The sequence below is a fragment of the Enhydra lutris genome, unplaced genomic scaffold (genome assembly GCF_002288905.1).
Source record: "Enhydra lutris kenyoni isolate GAN:26980312 unplaced genomic scaffold, ASM228890v2 scaffoldscaffold31, whole genome shotgun sequence".
NCBI lineage: Eukaryota > Metazoa > Chordata > Mammalia > Carnivora > Mustelidae > Enhydra > Enhydra lutris.
Genome location: NW_019154115.1, coordinates 12,221,607 through 12,248,573, shown reverse-complemented (window position 1 = coordinate 12,248,573; position 26,967 = coordinate 12,221,607). Strand labels below are relative to the sequence as shown.

The window sequence follows — 26,967 nt, the reverse complement described above, 5'->3', positions numbered from 1 at the left end:
ATTTATGAGAGAGAAAGAGAGAGAGAGGGACAGGGAGAGGGACAAGCAGACTGTGCTAACTGCAGAGCTCTATGCTGGGTTTGAGCCCCTGCCCCAGCGATCATGTTCTGACCTGAAACCAAGAGTCAGATGCTTAACCCACTGAGCCACCTAGGCGTCCCTACCTCTTCTACTATTAATTGACATTTTCTGGGTTTCTAGGTTGGGGCTATTACAAATACTACTGCTATGTGTATTTGTTTTCCCATAAACTATATACTTGAGTGAATTTCTGGGTCAAAAAATATGTGGTTCTGTAAATTTATTAGATAATTCTAAACTATTTTCTTTTCTTTCTTTCTTTCTTCCTTCCTTTCTTTTTTTTTTAAACTTAAAGATTCTGCTTATTTACTTGACAGAGAGAGAGACAGCAAGAGAGGGAACATCAGCAGCAGAGGGAGAAGCAGACTCCCCACTGAGCAGGGAGCTCAACTTGGGACTGGATCCCGGGACCCTGGAATCATGACCCAAGCTGAAGGCAGACGCTTAATGACTGAGCCACCCAGGCACCCCTCTAACCTTTTGTAAAGTGGTTGTATCCATTTTTACTCCCATTTAATCGCAGTTCCAATTACTCCACATCTTTGCCAACACTTAGCATTGTTAGTTTCTCTGATTTAGGCATTGTGCCAGGGTATAAAGAGATACCATTGTAGTTATGATATAATTTCCTGATTATTAATGAGATTGATCACCTACAAGTGCATGTGCATTTGTGTTTGTGTGTATGTATGCCATCTGACTTTTCTCTTTGGTGAAGTATGTTTTTAGACTTGATCATTTTTGGGGCACCTGGGTCACTCAGTTGGTTAAGTGTCTGCCTTCGGCTCAGGTCATGAGATCAAGGGTTCTGGGACAGAACCCTGCGTTGGGATCTCTCTCAGGGGAGAGTCTGCCTCTCTCTCTCTCTCCCTCTGCTCTTCCCCTTCACATTTCCTCCCAAACAAACAAAAAAGGCTTGGCCATTTTTCCCCCCACTGAATTGGTGTCTTAATTTGTAGGAGTTCTTTGTAGATTCTAGTTATGTACCCACCATTGGTTATATGTGTTACAAATATCTTTCACCCCATGGCTTCCCTTCTATTCTCTTAATGGTAGCTTCTGATGAGCAGAAATTCTTAATTTTAATGTAGCCAAATACGTTGGTTTTTTTTTCCCCTTTGTAGTTAGTTCTTTTGTATCCTTATAGTTTTTTTTCCCCTAATCTAAGATCATGATAATATTCTTCTAATATTATCTGTTGAGAAGAGACAAACCTGAGGGCTGACCTTCAAATCACCAAACTTCCCTGCTTGAGCTGGGACATTAGCCTTCTGTCCTTGCACTGGAATTTGCATCACTGGCTCCCCTGGTGTTCTGGCCTTCAGACTTGGGTTGGATTTATACCACTGACTTTTGTGGATGTAAGGTCAGGAAATCTTCTTTAACTTCTTTTTAACATTTTAAAAATTATTTTATGTAGCATCCACATCCAGCATGGAGCCCAACAGGGGGCTTGACCTAAGGACCCCGAGATCAGGACCTGAGCTGAGATCAAGAGTCAGATGCTTAACTTCTGAGCCACCCAGGAGCACCAGGAAATCTTGATCTGTAGATTCAAGAAGTTCAACAAAACCCAAGTGGGATACATTTTTTTAAAAACCATACACCATGGGACGCCTGGGTGGCTCAGTTGGTTAAGCGGCTGCCTTCAGCTCGGGTCATGATCCTGGCATCCTGGGATCGAGTCCCACATCAGGCTCCTTGATCGGCAGGGAACCTGCTTCTCCCTCTGCCTCTGCCTGCCTCTTGGCCTACTTGTGATCTCTCTTTCTGACAAATAAATAAATAAAAATGTTTAATAAACAAAAACAAAAACAAAAAAACCATACACCAAGGAGCGCCTGAGTGGCTCAGTGGGTTAAGCCTCTGCCTTGGGCTCAGGTCATGATCTCAGGGTCCTGGGATCGAGCCCCACATTGGGCTCTCTGTTCAGCAGGGAGCCTGCTTCCTCCTCTCTGTCTCTGTCTGCCTCTCTGCATATTGTGATCTCTATCTGTCAAATAAAAAGAAAGAAAGAAAGAAAGAAAGGTCTTTAAAAAACAAAACAAAACCATACACCAAGATATAACTCCAGATTGCAGATGGAGGATCTTGGGATTTCTTAGCCTCCATAACTGTGTAAGATTTTCTATCCATATCTATTTCTAAATCTATTAGATATCCCAGAGCCCAACATGGGGCTCTATCCCAGGACCCCGGGATCATGAGCTGAGCCAAAGGTAGACGCTTAACTGACAGCCACCCAGGCATCCCTTGTTGTGAAATTCTTAACACATTTCTTGCAGTAGTTAATATAACAAGACATAGAAAATCAGTAAGAAAACAAATTTGAACTTTCTATTTTGTCAAGTATTTTTGTTATTTTTAGAGGGGGCATTTGTCTGATTTACCTCTTCAGTTATTACCAGAAGCTATACAGTTTCCATTAGGGGAAGAACACAACAGCTCAACACCTTCCAATAGTAAATATTTGGGCCAACCAAATACATTGGAAGATGGGAAAGTTTTTTATATATTTTTAAAATTTTTAAATTACCATATAATGTATTATTAGCCCCAGGGGTACAGGTCTGTGAATCACCAGGTTTACACACTTCATAGCACATACCTTCCCCAAGGTCCATAACCCCACCACCTTCTCCCTCCTCCCGCAACCGTGTTTGTTTTGTGAGATTAAGAGTCTCTTATGGTTTGTCTCCCTCCCGATCAGAAGATGGGAACGTTTTTAAAGCCTATTAGAGGGGCGCCTGGGTGGCTTAGTGGGTTAAAGCCTCTGCCTTCGGCTCAGGTCATGATCCCAGGGTCCTAGGATCGAGCCCCACATCGGGCTCTCTGCTCAGCGGGGAGCCTGCTTCCCACTCTCTCTCTGCCTGCCTCTCTGCCTACTTGTGATCTCCCTCTCTCTCTCTCTCTCTGTCAAATAAATAAATTAATTAATTAAAAAAAATAAAGCCTATTAGAAAGTGATGGTAAGAAACAATGATATTGGATAGGAAGATGGTAAGCAGACACTCAGTTCTCTCAAAAAAAACAATGAATAGTAGAAACTGGGAATTAGCATTAGGAAGAAGGCAGAAAATTCTCTTTGGGACTAGCAAATAAACTTTGATGGAAAACAAGACATTGTAACAAAAAAAATGCAATGGATTTGAAATCATCTTGGATCTCCTTTTACTAACTCTATACTCTTGGACCAATTATTGACATTTTGAACCTCAGGTTTCTTGTCTATAAAATAAAGAACATTCTATCTATCTTTCTAGGGGTTAAATTTTCCTATTGTAGGCTATCAGAGCACTGTGTCTATTCTCCTTCAAGCAATTTATTACTGAGAGTCTACATTGTGTTAGGAGCCCACACAATGGTGAACAAGATAGATCAGGTTTATCATTATGTTCCTAGAACCTGACAAGCCTAGCAGATAGTAAATATTCAACAGATATTTCTTAAATGATGAGCTTATATAAAAACAAAAACAAGGGGCTCCTGGGTGGCTCAATGGGTTAAAGCCTCTGCCTTCGGCTCAGGTCATAATCCCAGGGTCTTGGGATCCAGCTCCACATCGGCAGCTCTGCTCCACAGGGAGCCTGCTTTTTTCTCTCTCTCTGCCTGCCTTTCTGCCTACTTGTGATCTCTGTCTGTCAAATAAATAAAATATTTAAACAAACAAACAAAAACGAAACCCATAATGGGTGCAAAAGTATTCAATAAATGGCAAGAGGCTTTCTACAATAAAATATAGGTTGTTATTACTTTTTAAGTAGTATTCTTGATGCAGGAAAACGGGAAAAAACATACTAAAGAAGCACCCATTGGGGTGCCTAGGTGGCTCAGTCATTAAGTGTCTGCCTTTGGCTCAGGTCATGATCCCTTCCTGCTCAGCAGGAAGCCTGCTTCTCCCTCTCCCACTCCTTCTGCTTATGTTCAGTCTTGCTGTCTCTCTCTGTCAAATAAATAATCTTAAAAAAAAAAAAAACCAAACAAACATCAATTTAAAGGTGAATTATTTACATAAGTAATTTCAAAAACCAAAAATCATAGGTTAAATGACAAAATTAAATATTCTAGTGTTAAGTGAAAAAAAATTTTTCCCTCCATTTTATTTTCTATCACAAAAAATTAGATTTATGTATGTATTATGTATAGCTTCAAACTAATTTTTAAAAAGATTTTATTTATTTATTTGACAGAGAGAGATCACAAATAGGCAGAGAGGCAGGCGGTGGGGGGGGCAGGAAGCAGACTCCCCGCTGAGCAGAGAGCAGGACACGGGCTCAATCCCAGGACCCTGAGACCATGACCTGAGCCAAAGGCAGAGGCTTAACCCACTGAGCCACCCAGGTGCCCCTAGCTTCAAACTTATAAAAAGAATTTAAACAGTAGACAGTTAACAACCTTATGCCCTTCATCTGGATTTCCCAATTATTAAAATTTGCCACATTTGTTTCCTCAATTATTAACATTTTGCTACACTCACTTTAGTGCTTTGTAACATATTGCCACATTTGTTCTCATCCAAGCCATTTGAAAGTAAATTGCAGACAGAAAGATACTTCGTTTCTAAGAACCTCAGCAAGTAGGTCCTAAGAACTATGACATTCAACGTAACCTTGATACAACATTCCAGATATTTAACATTGGTACAATAATGCAATCTAATAGTCAAATTTCCCAATTGTCTCACATTTCCCAATTGTTCATTTAGTAACTTTTTTTTTTAAAGATTTTATTTATTTATTTGACAGAGAGAGATCACAAGTAGACAGAGAGGCAGGCAGAGAGAGAGAGAGAGAGAGGGAAGCAGGCTCCCTGCTGAGCAGAGAGCCCGATGCGGGACTCGATCCCAGGACCCTGAGATCATGACCTGAGCCGAAGGCAGCGGCTTAACCCACTGAGCCACCCAGGCGCCCCATTAGTAGCTTTTTTTTTTTTTTTTGATCCAAGATCCGAACAACAATCACACACAATATTTAGTTTTCACATCCCTTCAGTGATCTTCATTCCAGAACTGCTCTACTACTTTTACTTTTATGATACTGCTTTTTTTGCAGAATTTAGAGCTTTTATTTTGTTGAATGCTTTACAATTGCCTTACAATCTCATCATGAGATTTGGGTTAAACATTCTTGGCATTTTGGCAGGTGAAACATCCTTCTCAAGTGCATCAGATCAGAAGGCATAGATCTCCTTTTTAAAGATAACTCCATTATTAAATTTTTTTCTTAAGGCAAAGAAAAACTCTTTCACTTTAACTATCACATTAGTTTTTGGCTAGTACAACCTGTCTTTAGAAGTATTCACATGTGTTCAGAAAGCGGGCCAGTGTGCACTAGTGGACACAAGGCAGGTGGCTTAGTGGGAAACACGCTGGAATGAGATCTCAGGTTCAGTGTCAGTTTGGCCAATAATTAGTTGTGGGTCAACAGATAAGTTGCTAAAAATCTTTATCTGTTGAGAGAGAGAGAGAGAGAGAAGACTGTGCCAGGTTTCTAAAGATCCTTTGAATTCTAAAATTCTATGACTGTGAATCAAGTTGTAGTAGACACAGAACTGGACTTGGAATCAGGAGACCTGGATTTCAGCACCGGTTCTGCCACATACCAGCTATGTGAACATGCACAAGCCATTTAATCTCTCTAAGCCTCGCATAGATTTACCCCACAGAGTTCAGAAGGATTAAGAGGGTTATTGCATGTCAAAGCGCATTATAAACTGTAAAGAACTACCCGAATGTCAAGTATTATTTCATTATGTCAGTTTTTCTTCTTCTGATCTAATTAGGCAACCAGAAAAAAAAAAAACATAAAAGGAGACAGAACTCATCAATTTAAATTTTAGAAACCAGAAAATGACAGTCTAATTAATTGTGCGTCATAATAAGTGTAGGGAATTTATAGAATAGTTTTATTCTATAAATGCTTACGCTTTGTTAGTAATGCTGACTAAAGTTACGAACAGGTACTCACTTGCACAGGCCGGTCCTTCCTAAGAAGACGGTGATTGCTCTTGGGATCCCCCCGCAAAACAGTGAACACAATGTATGAGAACGGTAACAAGTACTTATGAACTTCCTCATTCAGCGATCAATTTCGTGTTGCGCCCTCAGGTCCACCGGAAGGGTTGGCAAACTGAGGCCAAGGCGGAGGGGAAGTTGTCCTGTTTTTCCAGCGAGCGGGGACAGCCTGGGATAAACTAAGCCTCCCTGAGCTGAAGGGAGCCAGCTAGTGGGATCTGGCACCCAGGCCAGCCCTTTATAGTCTTATAACCCTTAGAACCCTTTATATTTTTTATTTTCTAAAACTGCTGTACGGTTTCTTTCTGGCCTTTTGATTGCAACTCGGGGAACCTAATTCGTTAGTGCACACTGGCCACATTTTTTCGATTATTCAGCAGGAGTGATAAAGTATCTCCCTGGAAGAGGTTCAGGGCGCGCACACGCCCCTGGGTTTGTGTTGAGTAACACTCGAACTATCCATGCCATGAAGTGCCTGACACTTTTGTTGCTCAAGACTCCAGACGCTGCCAGAAAATGGCTAACGAAGCGACGAGAGAACGGCGGCGCGCCGGACGTTGGTGCGGTTGGACGTGCCTGACCTCCAGCCCACGCAAGGGGTCGCGCCGCCCAGGTGGCCGCGGCCCGCTCCGCGGAGCGCGCCGGGCCGCCGTCGCCCGCGCCAGTGCGCACGCGCGCCCGTCATCCGGGTGCTGGCTGCGGCTGCAGGTTGCGCTGGGGTGGCGGACAGGGGGCGGGGCCAGCGGCTCATTGTGCGCAGCGCTGCGCGGCGCCGGCGGCCGCCGAGGCCTGGGTCGAAGTTGGCGCTGCTGCCGCCGCCCTGCAGCCTACTCGCTGCCTCGGCAGCGCGCTGCTCTTCTAAAATGGCTGCCGCTACCGGTGCTGTGGCAGCCTCGGCCGCCTCGGGTCAGGCGGAAGGTAAAAAGATTACTGATCTGCGGGTCATCGATCTCAAGTCCGAGCTGAAGCGGCGGAACTTAGACATCACCGGAGTGAAGACTGTGCTCGTTTCCCGACTCAAGCAGGTGAGGCCCGGCGAGGTCCGGGAATGGGAGCTTAGGCCGCGCCTCGGAGCCCCCACTTCCGCCGCAGCTCCGGGCCGCCCGCAGCCGCCGGGGCCCGCGGGGCTGCGCCGTGGGGAGGCCCCGGGCGGCGCCCGCCCGCGCGAGCAGGGTGAGGGCCCTCCCGCGGCGCCCCCGCCCCCGCGAGCCTGGCTGGGCCTGCGAGGGGCCCGCGAGGGGCCCGCGAGCCGCCCGTCGCAGCCGAGCGCGCCCCTGCCTCCCCCGGGACGTCCCCGCCAGGCTGCGAGGGCTGTCGACGGCCGGCGCGGCCTCCCAAGGGCGATCGTGGAGACCCGGGAGGTGCTTGGTCCCCAGTCTTTAGCGGTGGTGAGCGCGTGCATTTCTTGGCCTCGGAGGGACTGGTTACTTTGGTGACTTCTGTGAAGTTACCGTTTAATTGTGCCCAACCGTTTCCTCCCCATCTTGGGGGGGAATTGGTAGTGGGAGTTGAGGGGTGGGTGAGAGAGAGGGTTTGTTTTCCGCTGGGTTTTCAGTTTTTGCATCAGAGCAGTAATCTGCTTTTTCATCCCTGATTATCTTTCTGGTTTATTTGAGTGAGCGTTGGAATTGTAGTAGAGGAGAAATAAGTTTGCATTCTAGAAATTAGGAAAACTCTTTTTAGTTATTAACTTTCATAGCAACTTTTCTGCAATTGAGAATATTTAGACTTTTGTTCAGTATGATAACATGTGATATTTAATTATTTCGACTCGGTAGAATTTAAAACTCCTTGTGATTTTGATACCTAATGATATTCCCCGTGAAAGTTTCTCTTACTCGTGTAGTTGAATTGCTCTTTTTGAAGTCCGTTTATGAAATGACTGGCAATTCTAATGTCTTGAGGCTTGAGGTTTGCTAATTTTTTTTTCGTTTTTATAAAATAAGTTTAGATAGATTGTGTAGCATATTAACTTCTCTTTCTAATGTAGGCTATTGAAGAGGAAGGAGGCGATCCAGATAATATTGAATTAACTGTTTCAACTGATACTCCAAACAAGAAACCAACCAAAGGCAAAGGTTGTTACGAGTTATGAACATATTTTAAAATATATTTTGGTTATATAACTTGCCTCTGCTCTTGTGCCACTTGCCCTGTTTATATAGTGCTACTCTTTGCTATTTCCCTCTGGCACTCTGCCTTCTTGGGTCAAGGAAGAAAAGTTCCTGTTGCCAGGCTCTGGATAACTTGTAGCCCTTAAGATTTGGCTGAAGCTGACCTGAAAGAGACCAGTTTTTTATTGCTTCCAAAAAAAACCACAAAGTCCAGTTTCATAATGTTTCTTCTTTCATAGTGTGAAGACCTGAAGAATAAAATAACAGTTTAATACATGTCTACCTTGCCCCACAATTGGCAGAGTATTGATGGAATTCCTTCCAAATCTTTCACCTTGGCTCCTGCTGTTTTTTCTAGTATATTAAAATTTTATAACCTTTATGTTTAGTATTTTGTTTGACTCGGTGAACTTTATTTCCATTTATGCTATTATACATTCTAATTTTCAGTGAAATTCAAAAAGACTTCACCAATCATACTAACAAGGTAGGGAAAAATCCATGATTAATTAGCTTTAAAAAAAGTTATAGGGATATGTTCAAAATTTTTTAATTTTATAACTTTTAAACTAGCCAGAATATATTTCCAGGTTATGGTGATTTAATGAATAGGGAGAAGTGGTTTTAAATTAACACTTTGACATTGTAAATGGGACTTAGATTTAAAAAAAAAAAAAAAAAAGTTCTGGTAATTGAAGTTTTGACTTGAATAATTATAAATTTCTCCCACCTTATAAGGACAGTGGCAGAGGGTGGATATGATGTGGGTATCTGGGTCCTAGTACCTGTTTGCAATAGGTAGAGTGTGTCATGGACAGCTGCAGAATTTTTAAAAATCTAACTCTCCTTACTGCTCCAAGTATCCAAATACTGCTCTGTCTGCTGGGGACCAGATTGACTGTAACTAGGGTAAAATGATTGAATGGATTAACCTTGAAAAGACGGGAATATTAACATTTGATCTTAAGCAATCTGTAGGTGTTAGGACCAGGCAGATCTGATGCCATCTCACTGTTTGAGTCTTCATAGGTTTGCAAGCGTCCCCCTTTTGTGCCAGAGGAAACTGAACAGGGATAAGGAGTATTTTCTGGGTGGGATGGGAATGACAGAGGTGGAAATGGAGTTTAGAGGAATAACAAAGTTATCTTGAAAATCTGTGGCTTTTAATGTAACTCTGACTCAGTGTATCACTTTGAGAGATACATTTCCCTGTGTTGAGAGAAGCTTGTGCTGAGAAGCCTATGCTTACAAACCAGTGTTATTTCAAAATGAAGCATAGAAATTTTGGAAATAAGTAAAACAGGAATTAACCGTATTTCTTATAGTGATTTTAATTCATGTAGTTTATTTAGCACATTGTGATTGTTTAACAAATGCTACGTATTAATCATAGTTCCATATTATTCAAGCCGATTATGGATTTTAGCACTGAAAGTAAACTTCATCTGACATGTGCATTCTCACCTATTTTTAATTTATTTGTGTGTCTCTTTTTCAGTTATTAGCAACTTCATTTGTCTTACCCTTAGAAATAATTTTTAGCAATGTAGAATTTTAAGTTTTTATTTTCTATATATACAGTGTGTGTGTATATGTATATATATATGATCAGTTTGTTAATTTTTTTCTTTTATATGGATTATTAGGATACTTGAACTTTAATTTTTCCATAACACTGATATTAAGGTGTCTTGTGGTCTTTAGTTAGAAGTTGTAACATGTAATCACTGAGTACTTCATGAGACTTATTCTGGGACTTGCATGATAAGTAGCTCTTGACTCCTTAAATTCCATTTATCATTGTTCTGAAAATTCTGTGAATTACAAAGAACGTAATGTAAATCCCAGTCTAAGAACCTGGTTTGAATTAATGTGTAATTCGAGTAAGATTATTTTAAGTTGAGTTTTAAAATAATGTTAAAAATAATAATAAAAATAAGTATAAAAAGAGTAAAAATCAAATTTGATTATGGAAACTTAAAAATAACAGTATGTTTTAAAATCAAGGATTCAAGAAATTAAATATTTTAATGTGATGTCCGTTTTTCAGTCTAATTGCTGAATTACTACATTCCAAATCTTATTTTGCTCAACAGTCTCTACCTTGAAAATAACTTCCTCTTGGTCATACCACCTTTCCTTCAGTGATCTGTTTCTTTTTTATAAAACCGAAATTTTTACTTGATCATCTGTAGGACTCCTTTAGTTCTAAAATTTAATGATTATGGTCAGGAGTCAGAAGAAAAATGTTTTCTGTTCAACTAAAATAGATGTGCAAAGAAGGAACTGTAAAGCTCATAGGTGTTCCATCAGTATAAATATTCTTTAGGACAGATTATTAGAAAAAGAGAACAAAGAAAGGGATTACTTAGAGGTAGTCATGTAGACATCAGCAAGATACAGCATATAATAGCTTGTCAGGAAAATGAATAATTCGTATGATAATCTTAAGGTATCAAGTAAAAGTTAAATGATATTAAGAAAGCAAGAGAGTAGCTTAATGGGTGTGGATCAATTACTCAGGTGAAATATTAAGTTTATTCTCTTATAAATGCAGGGTCAGTATTTAAAAAATTTTATGTTAAAATATTTGTGTTTAGCCAGATTAGAGGAAAGGGGATCTGTATTCTTAACTATATTTTAGAATATTTTTAAAACAAGTTTGTGCTTGTAATAAGTGTTGATAGTGTTATAGTTCTAATACTGTTTATAAATTCTGTTTGCATGCGGTTAATACAGTGAAACGGTTTGTAGCTTGTATTGGTTGTCCCTTCTGAGTCTTTTTTTTACAACTCTTCTTTGCTATGAACTTTTTAATAAGTAACACAGAAGAAAGCTTTACCAGGGAGATTTACTGTCATATTATTTGGGCGTGTTTGTGAAGAAAGCGGTTAAACAGGTAGAGCTAACTCCTCATTAACTTGTTTTAGAGATTACAGATTTAAAGATTCTTTTGCTTTACCTGACGATGGCATACCATATTCTTTTGATTTTCAACCTTTAGAGTCACCTTTAAACTTCAGCAAAAGTTATTTTATGTGGCTTTAATCAGTATAGTATTCAGAATTATATATAATGCAGTACTATTGATGTTTTAATGTGCAGTACATGCAAGCTTAGCAAGGGTTCAAACCACTACATGAAATCTGCTTTATTTTCCTCCTGTAGAAACAAGTTTAATTTGGGGTTATAGGTTTATCCAGACATCTAATGCCTAATTTTGTGTGGAAAATACCTCAGATAATGTAAAGAATTACATGTTTACTGTGTAAAGCTTTCTGAAATTTGTGTCTGTTAAGGATATAGTAAACCACATAAAATGCATTTAACATAATACATTATTTTAGTGTACTTTAATTCTTGCCTTTTTTTTCTTTTTTAAATTGCAGTGTGTTTGGGTGTTAAGGAAACTAATCAGAACTGTGGCATTGAGAAGGGCTTTGGGGATAGAATTGTCATAAATATTTTTGGATACCCACTAGGCTAGAAACTTTGTGAGGATAAGGACATACAGCCTTTTGTTTACATTAGTCTCTGTAATGCCTAGCACAGTGCGAGGCACGGAATAGGTACTCAAAAAATATTTGTTGAATGAATACTAAGGGCCATATGATGGCTTTCTTAACTGCTTTTAAAGATACCTCTTTGGGTGCTTGTTTTAATTGCCTGTTTCTTTGCTGGAAGCGCATATATCAGAGATCAGTAGTCTGTTACTTCCAGAGGTACCTTTCTCAGTGGCACTGGTGGCTCCTCCTTAGGCACTGATGTGTAAAGCATCCAGAACCCAGAACTTATGAGTCACTGCAACATCCTTTTATTCCTTACCTCTTTGTTGCTGTGTTGGAAATCCTTACAACTTTTGCTGGAATACTGTCCAGCCTCATTTTCACATCACCAAATCAGACCTTTCGCCTTTGCTGTTGAAACCTGCAGCTTGTTTTTGCAGTTTAAATGGTGGAGTATATTTATCATCAAAGCCCTCATGTACCTTTTTCAACTGTTTTATTGTGTCAGATGTGATGTGGGTCGATGTAGGGAAATTTTTTCTAGTACTTTAAAGGACAGTGCACTTTTCCCAAGTTAGTCCTTCTCTGCCTCCTGAATTAGGAGCAGAGGGCTTCACTATCTCCTCTTTCACAAACTCATGTAAAATGAGGTATGAATTGTCCAGGAATTAGGGGAAAAGATATTATTAGTTGGTGGCATCAGAAATGACTTTATCGAAGAGGTTGAACAATGGTTTAAGGTATAAGGGTGGAATTTCCTGGCTAATCAGTTAGGCTAAAGTTCTCACATATATGTCATATAAAAGGGCCTCGAGGTTGTGCGGTTTCAGGAATTAACTACTCACATCCTGAACTCCACAGCCTAAGGTAGTCTTACATGGCAGATCTGGTACCCTGGGATAGTATTATTATTATTATGGCTTTATAATAGTGTTTTCCAGATTATAAGTGGGAAATATGTTCATTTAAAAAAATTCATAATCCAGAAAGGCACTAAAAGGTGAAATTGCCTGTAATTCCACCACCCTGAATCTATCAAGTGTTATCTGTTGATCTGAGTTGGGTACGTACGTATGCATGTACTCATAGAAGATTTATGTTTACAGATTTTTTCCCCCCTTTTCAACAACTAAAATAGGTTCACATCATACATGGTGTTTTGTCAAAGGCAGAGAGAATTGAAACTTTCTATAGTTTGCAGAAGCTGAAAACAATAATCTTCCTCGTACTTTCTTTTCATTCTAGCCTCTTAGTTACTTACGCTCAGTTGTCCTAGTAGTTCTCTATGGTGGAGTCATTTGAGTTCTTAAAAATACAGCTACCAGGCTCCTGCCTCCCCAGAGGTTTGGTTTTGGTTGCTCTGTTGGGGACACAGACTTCGTTCTTTTCTAACAGTTCCTCAGGTGATTCTCACGCAGGTGGAGTTAAGAACCACTGACTGCTCTAGACTAGAGCTTGAAGTTTGGTATCATTTTCATTCATTTCTTTCTGCCTCTCAGTTTGCAAATTGTATTGTATAATTTACATTTTCCAAAAAACTTCCGCATTGCTTTATTTGATTCAGACAATGAGGCTTTGGGTCAGCTAGTATTTTCTCTCTATTGATGGACTGGAAAAATAACCCATTAAAAACTGAGTTACATTTTTGCTGCCTTTTAAATTAAAATCTTGTGTGTACGTGTGTGCATTTATTTTGTGTGTGTGTGTGTGTCAAATTTGGTTATCTTCAGATGACAAAGTTAACAGATTAAAAAAAAATATGCTGTTGGTATTTTCTAGAGTTATTATAATGAGTGTGACTTATCTGCAGTAGATTTTTTAAAATACAATAAAATGATCTGTTGGATAACTGCAGCGTTGAAGACAACATATAAGGTCATTTAGAAAGATTTCATTAGTAAAGCATAGTTTAATAGACTGAGATGCTAAAACACTGTATGCAGTTGTATGCAGACAACACAAAGCATAGTCTGATTATTTTAAGATACTGCATGCAGTTATGCGTTTGGGGAGAGGTTGCTGGAAACATTCTTGTTCAGTTTGGCTTATATTCTGAACCCCCCCCCCTTTTCAAACAGCAATTGTATGACTAAACTTTTCTATATTTTATATCTTTGTAAATGTTTATGCAGAACAGTTATTCTCACAAAGTTTTGGGGCAAGATTACTTTAAATCTACTTATTGAGTGGAGTTTTGTTTTGTTTTTGTTTTGGACGTATTTCTGAACTTGAAAAGGAAAATTGCAAATCCTTAGAAGGACCACTTTGCCTTTGGAGGAGAAAACCAATTTATGACCAGAATCCTTTATTCATAATTCTGAAATACAAAAATTCTGAAAATTGTGAGTTTTTTCTTAAGTTTGTTGGCAAAAATGAAGCTATTTATGGTCTTGATGTATTCATAGTCTTGATTTATCTCATTTGGTATGAATATGCATGTTTCATTGCACAAATATTTCTGTGATTGATTGAGAGGCCCTGTTCCAGGAGCCACTGGAAATATAGATTGATACATGATGCATGTACTGTCATACTTCTCTAAAATCTGAAAATTCTGAATTATCCTTAATTATCCTTAATTCTAAAAATTAAATACTTGTGGACCTGTATGCATTTATGTTGCATAATTAAGAAAGTATTTCTAGCGTCCTCTTCCTTTGGTGTATATATTTTGCTTTGCCATTTTACTTTAGACTAAAATCATGCAAAGAATATTGCAGTGTTTTTATGTGAAGTTATGTAATTTCAAAAATAGCCATGTGTTACTACTGTGATAATTTAAAATATGATAAGGTTAATTTTGCTTCTATTTGTATTTGTTATTCAGACTATCTTTACTGCTTGGTTTATTTTCTACTTTTGTTTCTCAAAGCATTAAAGTTAGGCTTTGGGGGTGACTGGCTGGTTCAGTCGGTGGAACATGCGACTTTTGATCTCAGGGTTGTGAGTTCAAGCTTGATGCCAGATGTAGACGTTGCTTTAAAAAAAAAAAAAAAGTGAAGCTTCTCTTACATTAAACTTTAAGTTAGTACCCTCATCCCAGTCATACCACTTTCCTTTGCATCAACACACATTTCTGTGGCATGTGCCTGAGTCCTTGAAGGACTGAAGATTACCGGATTAATTTTCTCTAGGGATGTTGCTAGCACAGGCATAAATGGGAACTGGAAATAGAGATGGTTACTGACTGTACAAAAAAGAGCTGAAGGTGGTCATTGTTGCTTGTTGGAATTTTTATTTTTTTATTGTTTTATTTTTTTAAGATTTTTATTTATTTATTTGACAGAGATCACAAGCAGGCAGAGAGGCAGGCAGAGAGAGAAGGAGGGGAAGCAGGCTCCCTGCTGAGCAGAGAGCCCGATGTGGGGCTCGATCCCAGGACCCTGGGATCATGACCTGAGCCGAAGAGGCTTTAACCCACTGAGCCACCCAGGCGCCCCGCTTGTTGGAATTTAAAGGGGATTTGGTTTTTCTTATAAGTTATCTCTCATCTGTGACATAAGTTAGGAATCCATAGATGCTCTAGCATCATTGAAGTTGGGAATTTACAGTTTTACTGAGAGATTGGGACTGTACATGGTGCTAGTTTGACTGCCATGTCACCTCTTCTTGTCCCAGTGAGGGCTGAATAGAAAAATCCAGACCTTGTTATATCCAACCTAGGGATACTCCCATTATCAGTCAGGAAATCTATCTGCTCATTATATAATGTCGTACTAGGTTCTGGGCTAGATGGTAATCATTCGAGCTTTTTAAAATGTGAGTTATATTTTGTATGGGGGAAGATGATCCTTTTTTCATAAAGGAAGATATTATAATATAGTTTCTAATTTCAGCATGTGCTAAGTAAGCCCCAAGTTACAGATTATGAAAGCAGTATAAAGCTAGAGTGTAAAATTTCAGGGGTTTTTTGCTTGTTTGTTTGTTTTTGGAATGATCAAAGATGTCTTTATAAAGTTCATGACTTCATTCTAAATGTACAGAATAAAAAATGGTGTCAGCTCATTCCTGAGACACCAATCAGAATTTTCTTATACTGTTTCAAAATTTAAAGATCAGTTTTCGAAGAGGGTAAAATTTCATTTTTCTTAAACATATCAAATTATTATTACAGTTTCATCACTATATGTTTGAAAATTTTGTCCTCATGGTTTTTATGTTTATAAGCTGATAAATGTCTAGTGCTTTTGTGTGGTACAGCTGTTTATAACAGTAAGGCATAGCAAAGTTGGGCCTTTTTGTGCACTTCTGCCTCTTATGGCCTGTTGTCATGGGACAGGTTACATAATCTTGGAGGCTTACCTTTAAACATTTTGTGGGTGTGACTTTTGGAGCCTCTTTTTACATTGAAAGAGATAGCATTAACAGCTGGCACATTGTAGCCACTCACAGATCTAATGGCTTTGTAGGTTTCGAAAGGTGGGAATAGGCCTGGGTTTAAATTGAAGCACTGTTGGGATGCCTGGGTGGCTCAGTCCGTTAAGCATCTGTCTTTGACTCTGATCCTAGGGTGCTAGGATGGAGTCCCCAGACAGGCTTCTTACTCAGCAGGGAGCCTGCTTTTTCCTTCTGCTTGCCACTCCTACTGCTTGTGCCTGCGCATGCACTCTCTCCTCTCACTTTCTCTGACAAATAAGTCTTTATTTTTTTATTTATTTTTTTTTTTTGTTAAAGATTTTATTAATCCATTTGACAGAGAGATCACAAGTAGGCAGAGAGGCAGGCAGAGAGAAGGGGGAAGCAGGCTCCCTGCTGAGCAAAGAGCCTGATGCGGGGCTCGATCCCAGGACCCTGAGATCATGACCTGAGCCGAAGGCAGAGGCTTTATCCCACTGAGCCACCCAGGCGCCCCACAAATAAGTCTTTAAAAAATAAAGATAAGTAAATAAAATCTTTAAAAAATAAAAATAAAAAAATAAACTGAAGCACTGCCTTCACTAGCTTTGTAATCTGATTAGCTTTTGAGCAACAGTTCCCTTTTTTATAGAATGGGGGTAATAGTTTCAGAGTAGTTAGGAGAATAAATTAAATAAATACATTACTGTATAGAAAACGTTTATCCTAGTGCTTGGACCATGGAAGCCAGTTAAGCGGTGATAGTGACTGCCAGTGTTCGTTTTGTTGCCGTGGTGCAGTTTGGTTTTCCTTTAAGTAAACTAAGGCAAGTGAAATTCACCAGGAGTGTGCAAAGCATATGAGGTTTGTCATTAATGCTGAAGGCTGCCATTTCTTTTTTTTTTTTTTTAAAGATTTTATTTATTTATTTGACAGAGAGGGATCACAAGTAGGCAGAGAAGCAGACAGGGAGAGAGAGGAGGAAGCAGGCCCCCCACCAAGCAGAGAGCCCGATGCAGGGCTCGATCCCAGGGATCATGACCTGAGCCGAAGGCAGAGGCTTTAAACCACTGAGCCACCCAGGTGCCCCTGAAGGCTGCCATTTCAAAGATAGTATCTTTAAACTGAGTTAATGAACCACGCCTTACTAGGATAATGTCTTTTAAGTAGGTCATAGGATGTAGTGGAAAGAACTTTGAATTGGAAATGAGAAGCCTTGGCTTCCAGTTCTGACAACGCCATTTACTAACTTTGGGCAAGCTACTTAACTTCTCCGGCTCATTTTCTCTTTCCTAAGATTTTGATTACCTACCTCAAGTACCATAGGGTGCTTGGGAAAATCAATTGAACTTTTTTTTTTTTTTTAATGCTTTGCAAATTTAAGGAGTAAATACTGTTTGCAAATGTTCTGAAAGAATTCCCCCCAAAGGGGCGCCTGGGTGGCTCAGTGGGTTAGGCCGCTGCCTTCGGCTCGGGTCATGATCTCAGGGTCCTGGGATCGAGCCCCGCATCGGGCTCTTTGCTCAGCAGGGAGCCTGCTTCCTCCTCTCTCTCTGACTGCCTCTCTGCCTGCTTGTGATCTCTCTCTGTCAAATAAATAAATAAAATCTTTAAAAAAAAAAAAAAAAAAAGAATTCCCCCCAAAGCTCTACTCTGTAGATTACTTGGTGGTGTGTTTTGGGGTCTTATATTTTTAAAAAATTTATTTCTCCCATGAAGAAGCATCTTTAAGTTTTTATAACATGGAATTTCCTCTAAATGTGATGGAAGAATTTAGTGAGCTCTTTTTCATCTGATACTGTTTTCCGGGAAGGAACAACTTCACTTTTTTTTTTTTTTTTTTTTTAATATAGTAATAAATGCTTTCTGACCAGCAGACTCTGTTAGTTGTCCCTTGTAGTAACTTCTAATTTCTATTTTCCCTAAAAAAATACACCAGCATTCTAAATAGGAACCAAATGCCACACAAACTCCACACTTTCTCTTTTGATTTATGTAAACCGTTGAGAGACTGGGACAACCCCTCTTTTACCTCAGTGAATTTAAAAAAAAAAAAAAAAAAGAACAAAACTCCACTTTTAGGCTTGATCTTTTTCACATACCTGGAAGGATTAGAATCTTGTTGCCTTTTTATTTCTCCTTCAAGGAAGGGGTTTCGAATTAGGAGCACATGGAAGATAGAGGCTGTTGAGACTCAGAAAAGGGAGGTACACTGACTTTTTTTTTAACAGCCACCTTAAACTTAAACTCTCTACCGTGAGAGTCACAGAAGCTTGAGATAGGTACATGGCAGTCCCTGTTTAAGACAAAGGGGAAAGTTGATGATTAGTTGGGCTCAGGAAAGAACATCCATTCACATTTCAAAATAAACGAATTAAAAAATCATCAATACTAAAGTTTTGGCAGCTGTGCTTTTTACAGCATTTCTTCTTCTTTTTTTTTTTTTAAGATTTTATTTATTTATTTGACAGACAGAGATCACAAGTAGGCAGAGAAGCAGGCAGAGAGAGAGGAGGAAGCAGGCTCCCCGCTGAGCAGACAGCCCGAGGTGGGGCTCGATCCCAGGACCCTGGGATCATGACCTGAGCTGAAGGCAGAGGCTTTAACCCACTGAGCCGCCCAGGCACCCCTTTACAACATTTCTGATGCATGGTTTGTTCAGTAGGTTTTTGTGAAGTAGCCCCAAAACATAAACTTTTAGCATTGGCTCTGTGGAAAATATGTATTTCTTTAACCGTGGAAAGCATTTTTGAAGTCCCAACCACCGATTTGTAAAGTTTGAAGATGCGAGTTGGGTGGGGAAGGCCTGTAGTCTGTCTGGAGGCTATTAACAGTTTTCAGTCTGAAGTATTCTTCTTGCCTTAAGTCTGTTAAATCAGTCATTTTGTTAAGTGCCGAGCCCCATTTATAGTTAGGCCTTTGGAGAAATACAAAATAAGCATTAAAAGCAGTCACTTGTACTTAAGGAATTTTCTTTTCTAAATGGTGAAGCAAGATTTATTTGAGAGTACGAGGCAATATAGAATCAGCTGATGGACTGTACGGTGTAGATTGAAGCATGAGGATTTTATTTCAGAGAAAGCTTGTTGAAGAGTAGCACTTAGGGACAACTTTGTGGGGGACAGGAGCTGTCTTACATCTGACTTAGCTGTGAGACATCTGGTGATAGACTCAGAACACCACTGAAATAGGCTGCTACTTCTGGAAGGGTTGAAGATAAGAGAATTTGAGTGGCATAAAGAACATTGTATTATATATATCAAGTCAGTTAAGACGATGGGTTTATATTAGGATGATTTGTGTAGTTTATTTAGTGAGGCAGCATGATGTTCTTAATAAAGCTTTTTTTTGTTTGGGACAGCTATGAGCAGGTGGTTTATAAGGAGTTTGCATTAGTTTTGTCAGATGATTTGGGAGTAGAGAGTGATTGATATGTGGGGTCAACTCTTCTGAATGTTTTTTACTTTTAAAGTAATAAAATACTGGTTGTTAGCCCATTTTCCTTCTTTCGCAGGTAAAAAACAGGAAGCAGATGAGTTGAGTGGAGATGCTTCTGTGGAAGATGATGCTTTTGTCAAGGTAAAGTGTTAATTACTCAGGTTAAGACGTTTATTTTGCATGATGAATTCATGCATTTTACTTGAATAATAGATCCTGAAGTACGAAGGTAAAATAGAGACTTAATGTAGTATTGTCAATCTCATCATAGCTGAGAAATATAATAAATGACTTTGTCTTTAGTTACATGAGACAGAGAGCTAAAAGTAATATTGGTCCAGGCCTGGAAGTAGAAGTCCGACATAGGGGCCAGAGGAACAGCTGCAGGACAAATGATATGTTAGTTCCTGGACAAGTTACTGCACTAAGGGTATTGATAGTTTATTTTCATCTGCCTATTACATTTAGCTTTTGTGTAAAATACACTGAACTTAGATTAAGGTAGTCTTTAAAATGGAGATAGAAGATTGCTTATGTGTTGCTACTTAGTAAAGAGCAAATTAAGAAATTTGTTTTGCCCTTTAAAGATAAATTTAACCCAGGTCTTTTTTGGCTAAGAATTAATGTATTTCAAAACCGACCAGCCAGAAAAGTAATGTGTACAGTTTTAATTGCAGCCGTGGCAGTTCCAGAAGTTATTTTTAATCACAGGTTTTTTTGTTTTTTTGGGTTCTTTTGTTTTTGGGTTTTTGGGGATCTGCTACTTACTGATCATTAGGTCTTAAGTAGTATGGCATTTGCAGGAATTATTTAATGAGCACAGTTCCTCCTAAATTATATCCATTTATACCCCATATATTCTGTTTTCTGTATACACTTAGTCCATATGGTCGTAACATCTCTGGATGTCTGTGTGCTCTACCATGAAGTCAGCTCCTGTCCATTCACCTGGCCATCTCACCTGCTGCTTAACTCTCTACCCTCCCCACGTCACATGCACACAGAGAGCACAGAGTGTATCACACTTCCCACACTTTGCACCTTGCACTTTGAGGGTACATATGCATAGAGAGAACGAAACATGTGGTTGAGAATTTAACCCTGAAATCAGATAATTTTAGGAAATACTTGCCCAGGGAGCCATTGAAACTGATGATTGCATGTCCGTAATCAGTTTTTGTTTGAGCGTTTCGGAGCACTCTGGTCTCTGTATTCGGTTATCCTTGTGATACCTCTTCCTTTAGGTTTGTTCCTTTGCTCTTATTTTCTCCAGATGTCTTCACTAGTGAGTGTTAGGAGTAAGCAAAAATTATCCGTAAGCTGGAAAAACATTGTGACTTAGTAAAAATTTTTAATTTTCAAATGTCTTAACTTTTAGCTCTTCAGTTCATAAAAATCTTACATTCATTTGAAATGTTAGGAGATACATACTTCTATTTCGCATAATAGTATTTTCTCTTACGTGTGCTGCAAAAGATACCTTTGTGTTATTATTAAATGAACCTGGTCATAATGTCTGGAAGAACAAAGGAGCTTTAAAAAAAAAAAAAAGTCCGATTTAAATAAATCTTCAATTTCTTTGTACTTCCTTTTTTGCTTTGGGAGTACCGGCATGCGTGACGTATTTGGTAGAAATTAAGTGAATATACTTATCTCTCAGTATTAGTAATTCTAGAATTTATACAGTAGTGGTGAGTAAATACCACCTATTGCCTAGATGTTAATAGTATAGTAATTGCTTTCGTTTATAGATGAAAAGAGGAGAATGGTTGGAGTTAGCACTTTGTAGATGAAGTTCCCTGGGTGATTTCCCTTGGTTGCTTTCTTTTCTTTTTTTTTTTTCTTTTTTTTTTTTTTGGTTGCATTTACTATTGTTATACAGTCCCCTACTCTGCAACCTCCCGTGTTCCCTTACTCATACGTGGTGAGGTTGGTTAAACCTTCCCTCCAGAGATGTGCCCTGCTCCCAAGTACTTCACACTCACAATACAATCCTATTCCTTTCCTTTGCCCGCCTCCCTAGAAATTTCTGTTTCCTCAACTGCAGTTCAGTTTTGAATGATTAATAGTCCTATGCCCCTGCCCTTTTCCCCTTTTAATCCCGAAGCCTTTTCTTAAATCTGTTACATTTACCGTAAGAACAGGGAAAGGGGAAGAGTGTTCATTGCTTTCAACCCTTTCTTTGCAGTAAAGAGGAAACTAATTAGACTGCTGCTTTTCTTTGTTTCTGCTGAAGTACTGTGTGTTGATAAACTTTGAAGGGCAAACAGAATTCCTTCACCAAGACAATCCCAACCTGTGTTCCCCTGCCTAACTGAGATTGTGGCACAGTGATAGATTTCAAAACAAATACATTAATGATTTGCTTTTTTTTTTTTTTTTTTTTTCAAGAACAGAATGTAACAGTTGGGGTGCCTTATTAATTAGAAATAAACCTTGTTATAATATGTAAGATTCACAGAGTTTTTGAAGTTAAATCAAACTATGGCACATGGAGAAATCAAGTCATTTCTGTGAAGCTTTATCTTCTAGGAAAGTTCCTGGGATGTGATTTGGTAAATATTAAATAACCGGAACTTGAGAGCATCTCTAGTAACAATCCAGTTAGTGCGATTCTCAGTGTGAGAGGTTTGGGAACTTAGATGCATGGTTCAGTGACTTTGGAATTTGACTCCCTCTATTTTTAAAGACACAGTTAATATGTAAGGTCAAATGATTGAACTTTGACTTTGGGAATAATGTCAAAATATGATAAAATTTAAAACAGGTAGACATGTAAATTACCAGAAACGCTTGGTGGATAGCCTGCACTGCTTTCCCTCTAGCTGTACCAAATTTTCTTACCATTAAAAGGACTGTGAATTGGAGAATCAAGAGGCACATGAACAAGATGGAAATGATGAACTAAAGGACTCTGAAGAATTTGGTGAAAATGAAGAAGAAACTGTACATTCCAAGGAGTCACTTTCTGCAGAAGAGAACAAGAGAACTCATGAATTAATAGAGGCAGAAGCAATAGAAGATATAGAAAAAGAGGACATCGAAAGTCAGGTCTTTGGACAGTTTTTTTTAAATGTGAACAGATAAATTAAGTAATAAAAGTATTTTTTCTAGTTCCATGTGGAAGTCTCAGAATTTTCAGAAAATTTTGAATTTATAAATCACCTGGAATCCTGCTAGCTTTTAAATTTTGGCTTATTATCTTCCACATTGGTATATATTTGTACATAGTAGTTATCATGCCTTTAATTGCTATTTGTTCTATATGACATACCATGATAACTTCATAATGCTTGTGTTATACAGTAACTTACTAGACTGAGTAGCCACTCCTTTGATTTGGGACATTTACATTGAAGTTGTTTTCTCTTCCACTATGGATGAGTGTATCAGTCACTGATCTTGCCAACACTACTGGATGGTAGCTTTTTATCCGTTGCTACTTTAGTAGAGCTAAAAGATTAACTTGCATTTCTTTGGTTATTATCAAGGGTGGGGAATTACTTAGGACAGTTTAATTTAAAGACATATAATTAAAAAAAAATACTTTCTTTGATTGAAAGAGACCATTTGTCCTGCTTTGAAATATGTTAGTATGTCTTAAGAAAACCAGTGGATTATGGAGGGAGTCAGTGCTGTTAATGTTCATGCTTAGAATACTTCCGTTCTACCTAGCTTAATAAGTGAAGGGCTCGAGATTTTTCTAATTCTCTATCAATGTGACTATTTTTATGTTGGCATAAAAAATATAGTCTACATTATTAAGCATTGACTTAGTACACATGGTATCTTAGACATGGCAGAACACAAGGCAAGTGATAATTGGGTAGATCATAGAAGCATTCTCACGTTACCCAGATATTTTGTAAAGCAAAGCTATTGTATACCCTTTTACTTAGGAAATTGAAGCTCAAGAAGGTGAAGATGATACCTTTCTAACAGCCCAAGTAAGTTTATATTTAGTCCTATGAATACGATATTGTGGGTGGAAGGGCTTGGAAAAGGAATCTTATTTTGACTTCAAAATCCTCTAATTCATAAAACTGCCTTAAACTTAATACTGAATTATTTATGTGGTATATACGAAATAGTTAAAATTGGCAGCTGAAATTTCTGTTGCCACAAAGGTAATTGGAAGATATTATAACAAAGTTCCTACCATTTTCAGAAGAAAAATAAAAATAGTCCATCCTTTCTGTTTAAAAAAAAAAAAAGAAAAGAAACAAAAACAACTCTGGTTACCAGTCTTTTGAGAAGTCTGCACTCTCCTTGATTTTTTTTTTCCTGTTACTTTGCTATGAAGTTAATCATTTAAATCTACTAATATCCTTTTCAAAGCTTTATTTAAGATTTTGCTAATTTAACACCTAGGATGGGCATAGTGTAAAAATGGTAAAAATCTCTGTTCTAGAGATTTACTCGGGGGATGTGTGTGTGTGTGTGTGTGTGTGTGTGTAGAAAAGGAGTGCACTTCTATTGCGTGTTGTGTTTTTTTGGTATATATGATTTATATAACGTATATTTTAGAGCATGGTTTATAGGGGTTATAAACACATTTATATAGCTCAGTTGCAACAATGTTTTCTTTTTAGCTTATCTTTTTCTTTTCTCATATCTAGACTCCAGAAGCCTTGTTCATGTATCTTCTTTAAATAGTATGCTTTGAAGTAGAGATCGGAGTTTCCTCTGTTTCTCAGATTTAGAAAAAATAGTAATCAGGTCTATTATTTCCTTAGTTAATATTTGCTAGAAGAGTATGTAGTGGGGTTCATATTTAGCACTGCTTAGCTGATTACCTCTGGTCAGGCACGCCTTCTTTCCTGCAGCTCTCTTGCCTTTGAAATGATGGTGAGCCACAAATGCTGGTTAGGTTGTATCTTGGCTCTCTGCATTTATTGCAGTGGGGGAGAAACTGCATTTCTGGGAGAAATGTGTCTGATAATTGAGAATATTCAGGAAGGAAATGTTAGGACTGTGAAAGTCTGTAGATTTGGTCCATGTACTAGCTATGCATAAGTTCATTTCTGAGTGGTAAATATTAGGTGAGGAAAATTAACTTTCTCAAATTTGGGGGGGTACCTTTTCTACATTACAAATTTGCAGAAAGGTAGAGTTGATTGAGCTCTTCATATTCTTTAGTAGCTAGCTTGTTCATTTCCACTAAGGGCCACTCCTGAAGTTGTACAGGTTGTAAGTTGTGTAAAGGCACCAATCATATCTAAGGGTCCCCATTCTCATAATAAACTATGTATGTATTATGAAAATTTAACAGATGGAAGTATCTTAAGGAATGAATACCTTTTTCTAATTTTAATAAATTTTTATGGCCTGAAGATGGCCTTTCTCCCTTTCTATCCTGATAATGAAAGAAGAGTACTCTTCTCATCAAGAGGCAAGTATCTCCTGATTGTATCAAAAGATAGGGAGGTTACATCTTCAGAGAAGTTTTCTTTAAGTAAAACGAACTTTTTTCTCCTTCTAAATAATGCAGAGTGGAACATCTAGCAACATATGTAAATGTATCTACATTTCATCATGTTCTAATGCTTCTAAACATGCTTAGAGAATATATTGTCTTACTGTGGGCATTAAATAATAGAGTGTAATACATAGAGTGTAACCATCACCCAGCTTTAGCTGTAAAAACTCATGGACAGTCTTGTTTCATTTATAGTTCCATTCACTTTTCCATTTGTTTATTGGAACAAATCCTGGACGTCGTATTTTGCTTTAAAAATTTCATGATGTTTCTCTAAAAAAGAAATGTGTTTTTTTACATTATTACTCCTAATATAAGATTTTAGTGTCATTAAATATATAATTAGTATTCAAATGTTCAATTGTGTGTAGTTTTTGTTTTGCTTTTTGTTTTTACAGGTTTTGTTTGAATCCAGATGCAAATAAGATGTACCCATTGTGGTTGATTGAAATGTTCATTAGACCTCTTTTAAAAGATCAGTAGGTGAAGAAATTGAGTTGTGTATTCTGTAGAGCCAGGGGTGTTTGGTGTTCTTAATGGGACTAGGTAGAAAATATTTTAGCTGTTGTGGGCCATATGATCTATGTTTTAACTATTCAACTCTTCCATTGTTTTGTGAAAACAGACACAGTGGGTAAATGAACGGGATAAATGAATGGATATGGCTGTTTCAGTAAAAATATTTACAAATAGAGGCATCTAGTGTAGTTTGCCTATCCCTGCTTGTAGGGTTTCCGGAGTCTAGATTTTTGCTGATTACATTTCTGTGGAGTCATTCAACATGATTCTTTGTTTACTGTGTTCTCTATAAATTGGTAAGTTGGGTGTGGGATGTAGAGGCTTGCTATCCAGTGCAGGGTACCCCACCCCTACCCCAACATACCCACTACTTCATAGATAGTGTCATGTTTTTCCATTTGGCTGCACATAATGTCTAGTTATACTTGATGATGGTACCGATCATTGATGATCTATAGCTCTTGGATCAAAGTAGTGATATTCTAATTCTGTCATTTCTTCCTTATTTATTAGGAATGATCCTAGAAATAGAAATATCTCATACTATTTGGTTACTCAGTGGTGCCATTTACAAAGGAAAGGCAGCATATATATTTAAGCCTGATGCTTTTCCTTTTATTTACCAATTTTTGGAATAATGAGCCAGTTCATTACCATCTTTAACAGTGACTACTGAGTTTTTAATTTTTCCTTTTTTTCTCAGTTTCATTTTGAATTTATGGATTTAAAGGTAGTTATGTGTGTAAGTCCATTATAGTTGTTGTTCAATGTTCAAATTGCCCCATCTGTAGCTTGTGAGAGCCTCTTCATTTCAGCATGATCCTAGTAGTCTTTGATTGCTTTCTCCTAGGTAAGGATGTTCCTTTTTCTTCTCTAGACCTAAGTACCCATTTTTTCCTTTTAGTTGTAAGTGGTTCTCAAGAACCTAGTCTCAGTAGTAGGGGTGTTCATTGCTACTGGGTTTTCTTGTTTTTTAGGCCTTTTCTTTCAATGTACAGTGCTAGTGAATGTGTGTGGTTTTTGGTTTGGTTTTGCTTTTAAGTTAAATAGATTTTGAGGTCATAGGGATACTTCTAAGTCAATCATTTTCTTTGTCTTACAGTACACATACAACAGTCTAAGAAACTTAATACCAACACCACTACCAAAAAGATTACTGAAAATAATTTAAGATTTTTTTCCCGTTATATCTGTCCTAAAGATGGATCCTTCTGGGAATGAACAATTAACTACCTTTTAGACTAGTTCTGCTCTCTATGCTTACATCACCAACTCATACATATTTAGGTTGACTTGTTTCATTTAATTTTCAATAATTAAAGTATTGGTTTTAAAGAAATTGGATCTGTGACTTTTTGTGAGTATATAATTCAGAATAGCTGGAAAATTAAATCTGATTTTATAACTGTTTACAATATGTACATGGTTTCCAAATCAAGCTATGAGAAAAATGCATTCAAAAAGTCCCTTCACTCAGGCCAG

The 26,967-nt window shown here is 38.2% G+C and overlaps 1 protein-coding gene across 5 annotated transcripts in view; it reads left to right on the top strand.

Annotated features, from left to right (window-relative positions):
- Positions 1–6,894: 6,894 nt before the first annotated feature.
- LOC111153149 (SAFB like transcription modulator) overlaps positions 6,895–26,967 on the top strand; it is a 45,447-nt gene continuing 25,374 nt past the window's right edge. For 3 of the 5 annotated variants that reach the window (XM_022511950.1, XM_022511951.1, XM_022511949.1), the window contains exons 1-5: positions 6,895–7,119; positions 8,085–8,172; positions 19,564–19,628; positions 22,341–22,538; positions 23,387–23,434. In XM_022511950.1, coding sequence (XP_022367658.1) covers positions 6,958–7,119; positions 8,085–8,172; positions 19,564–19,628; positions 22,341–22,538; positions 23,387–23,434 — 561 coding nt within the window. In that variant the 5' untranslated portion in view covers positions 6,895–6,957. The remainder of the gene's footprint in view (positions 7,120–8,084; positions 8,173–19,563; positions 19,629–22,340; positions 22,539–23,386; positions 23,435–26,967) is intronic. The other 2 variants (XM_022511952.1, XM_022511953.1) reach the window with 2 other exon arrangements.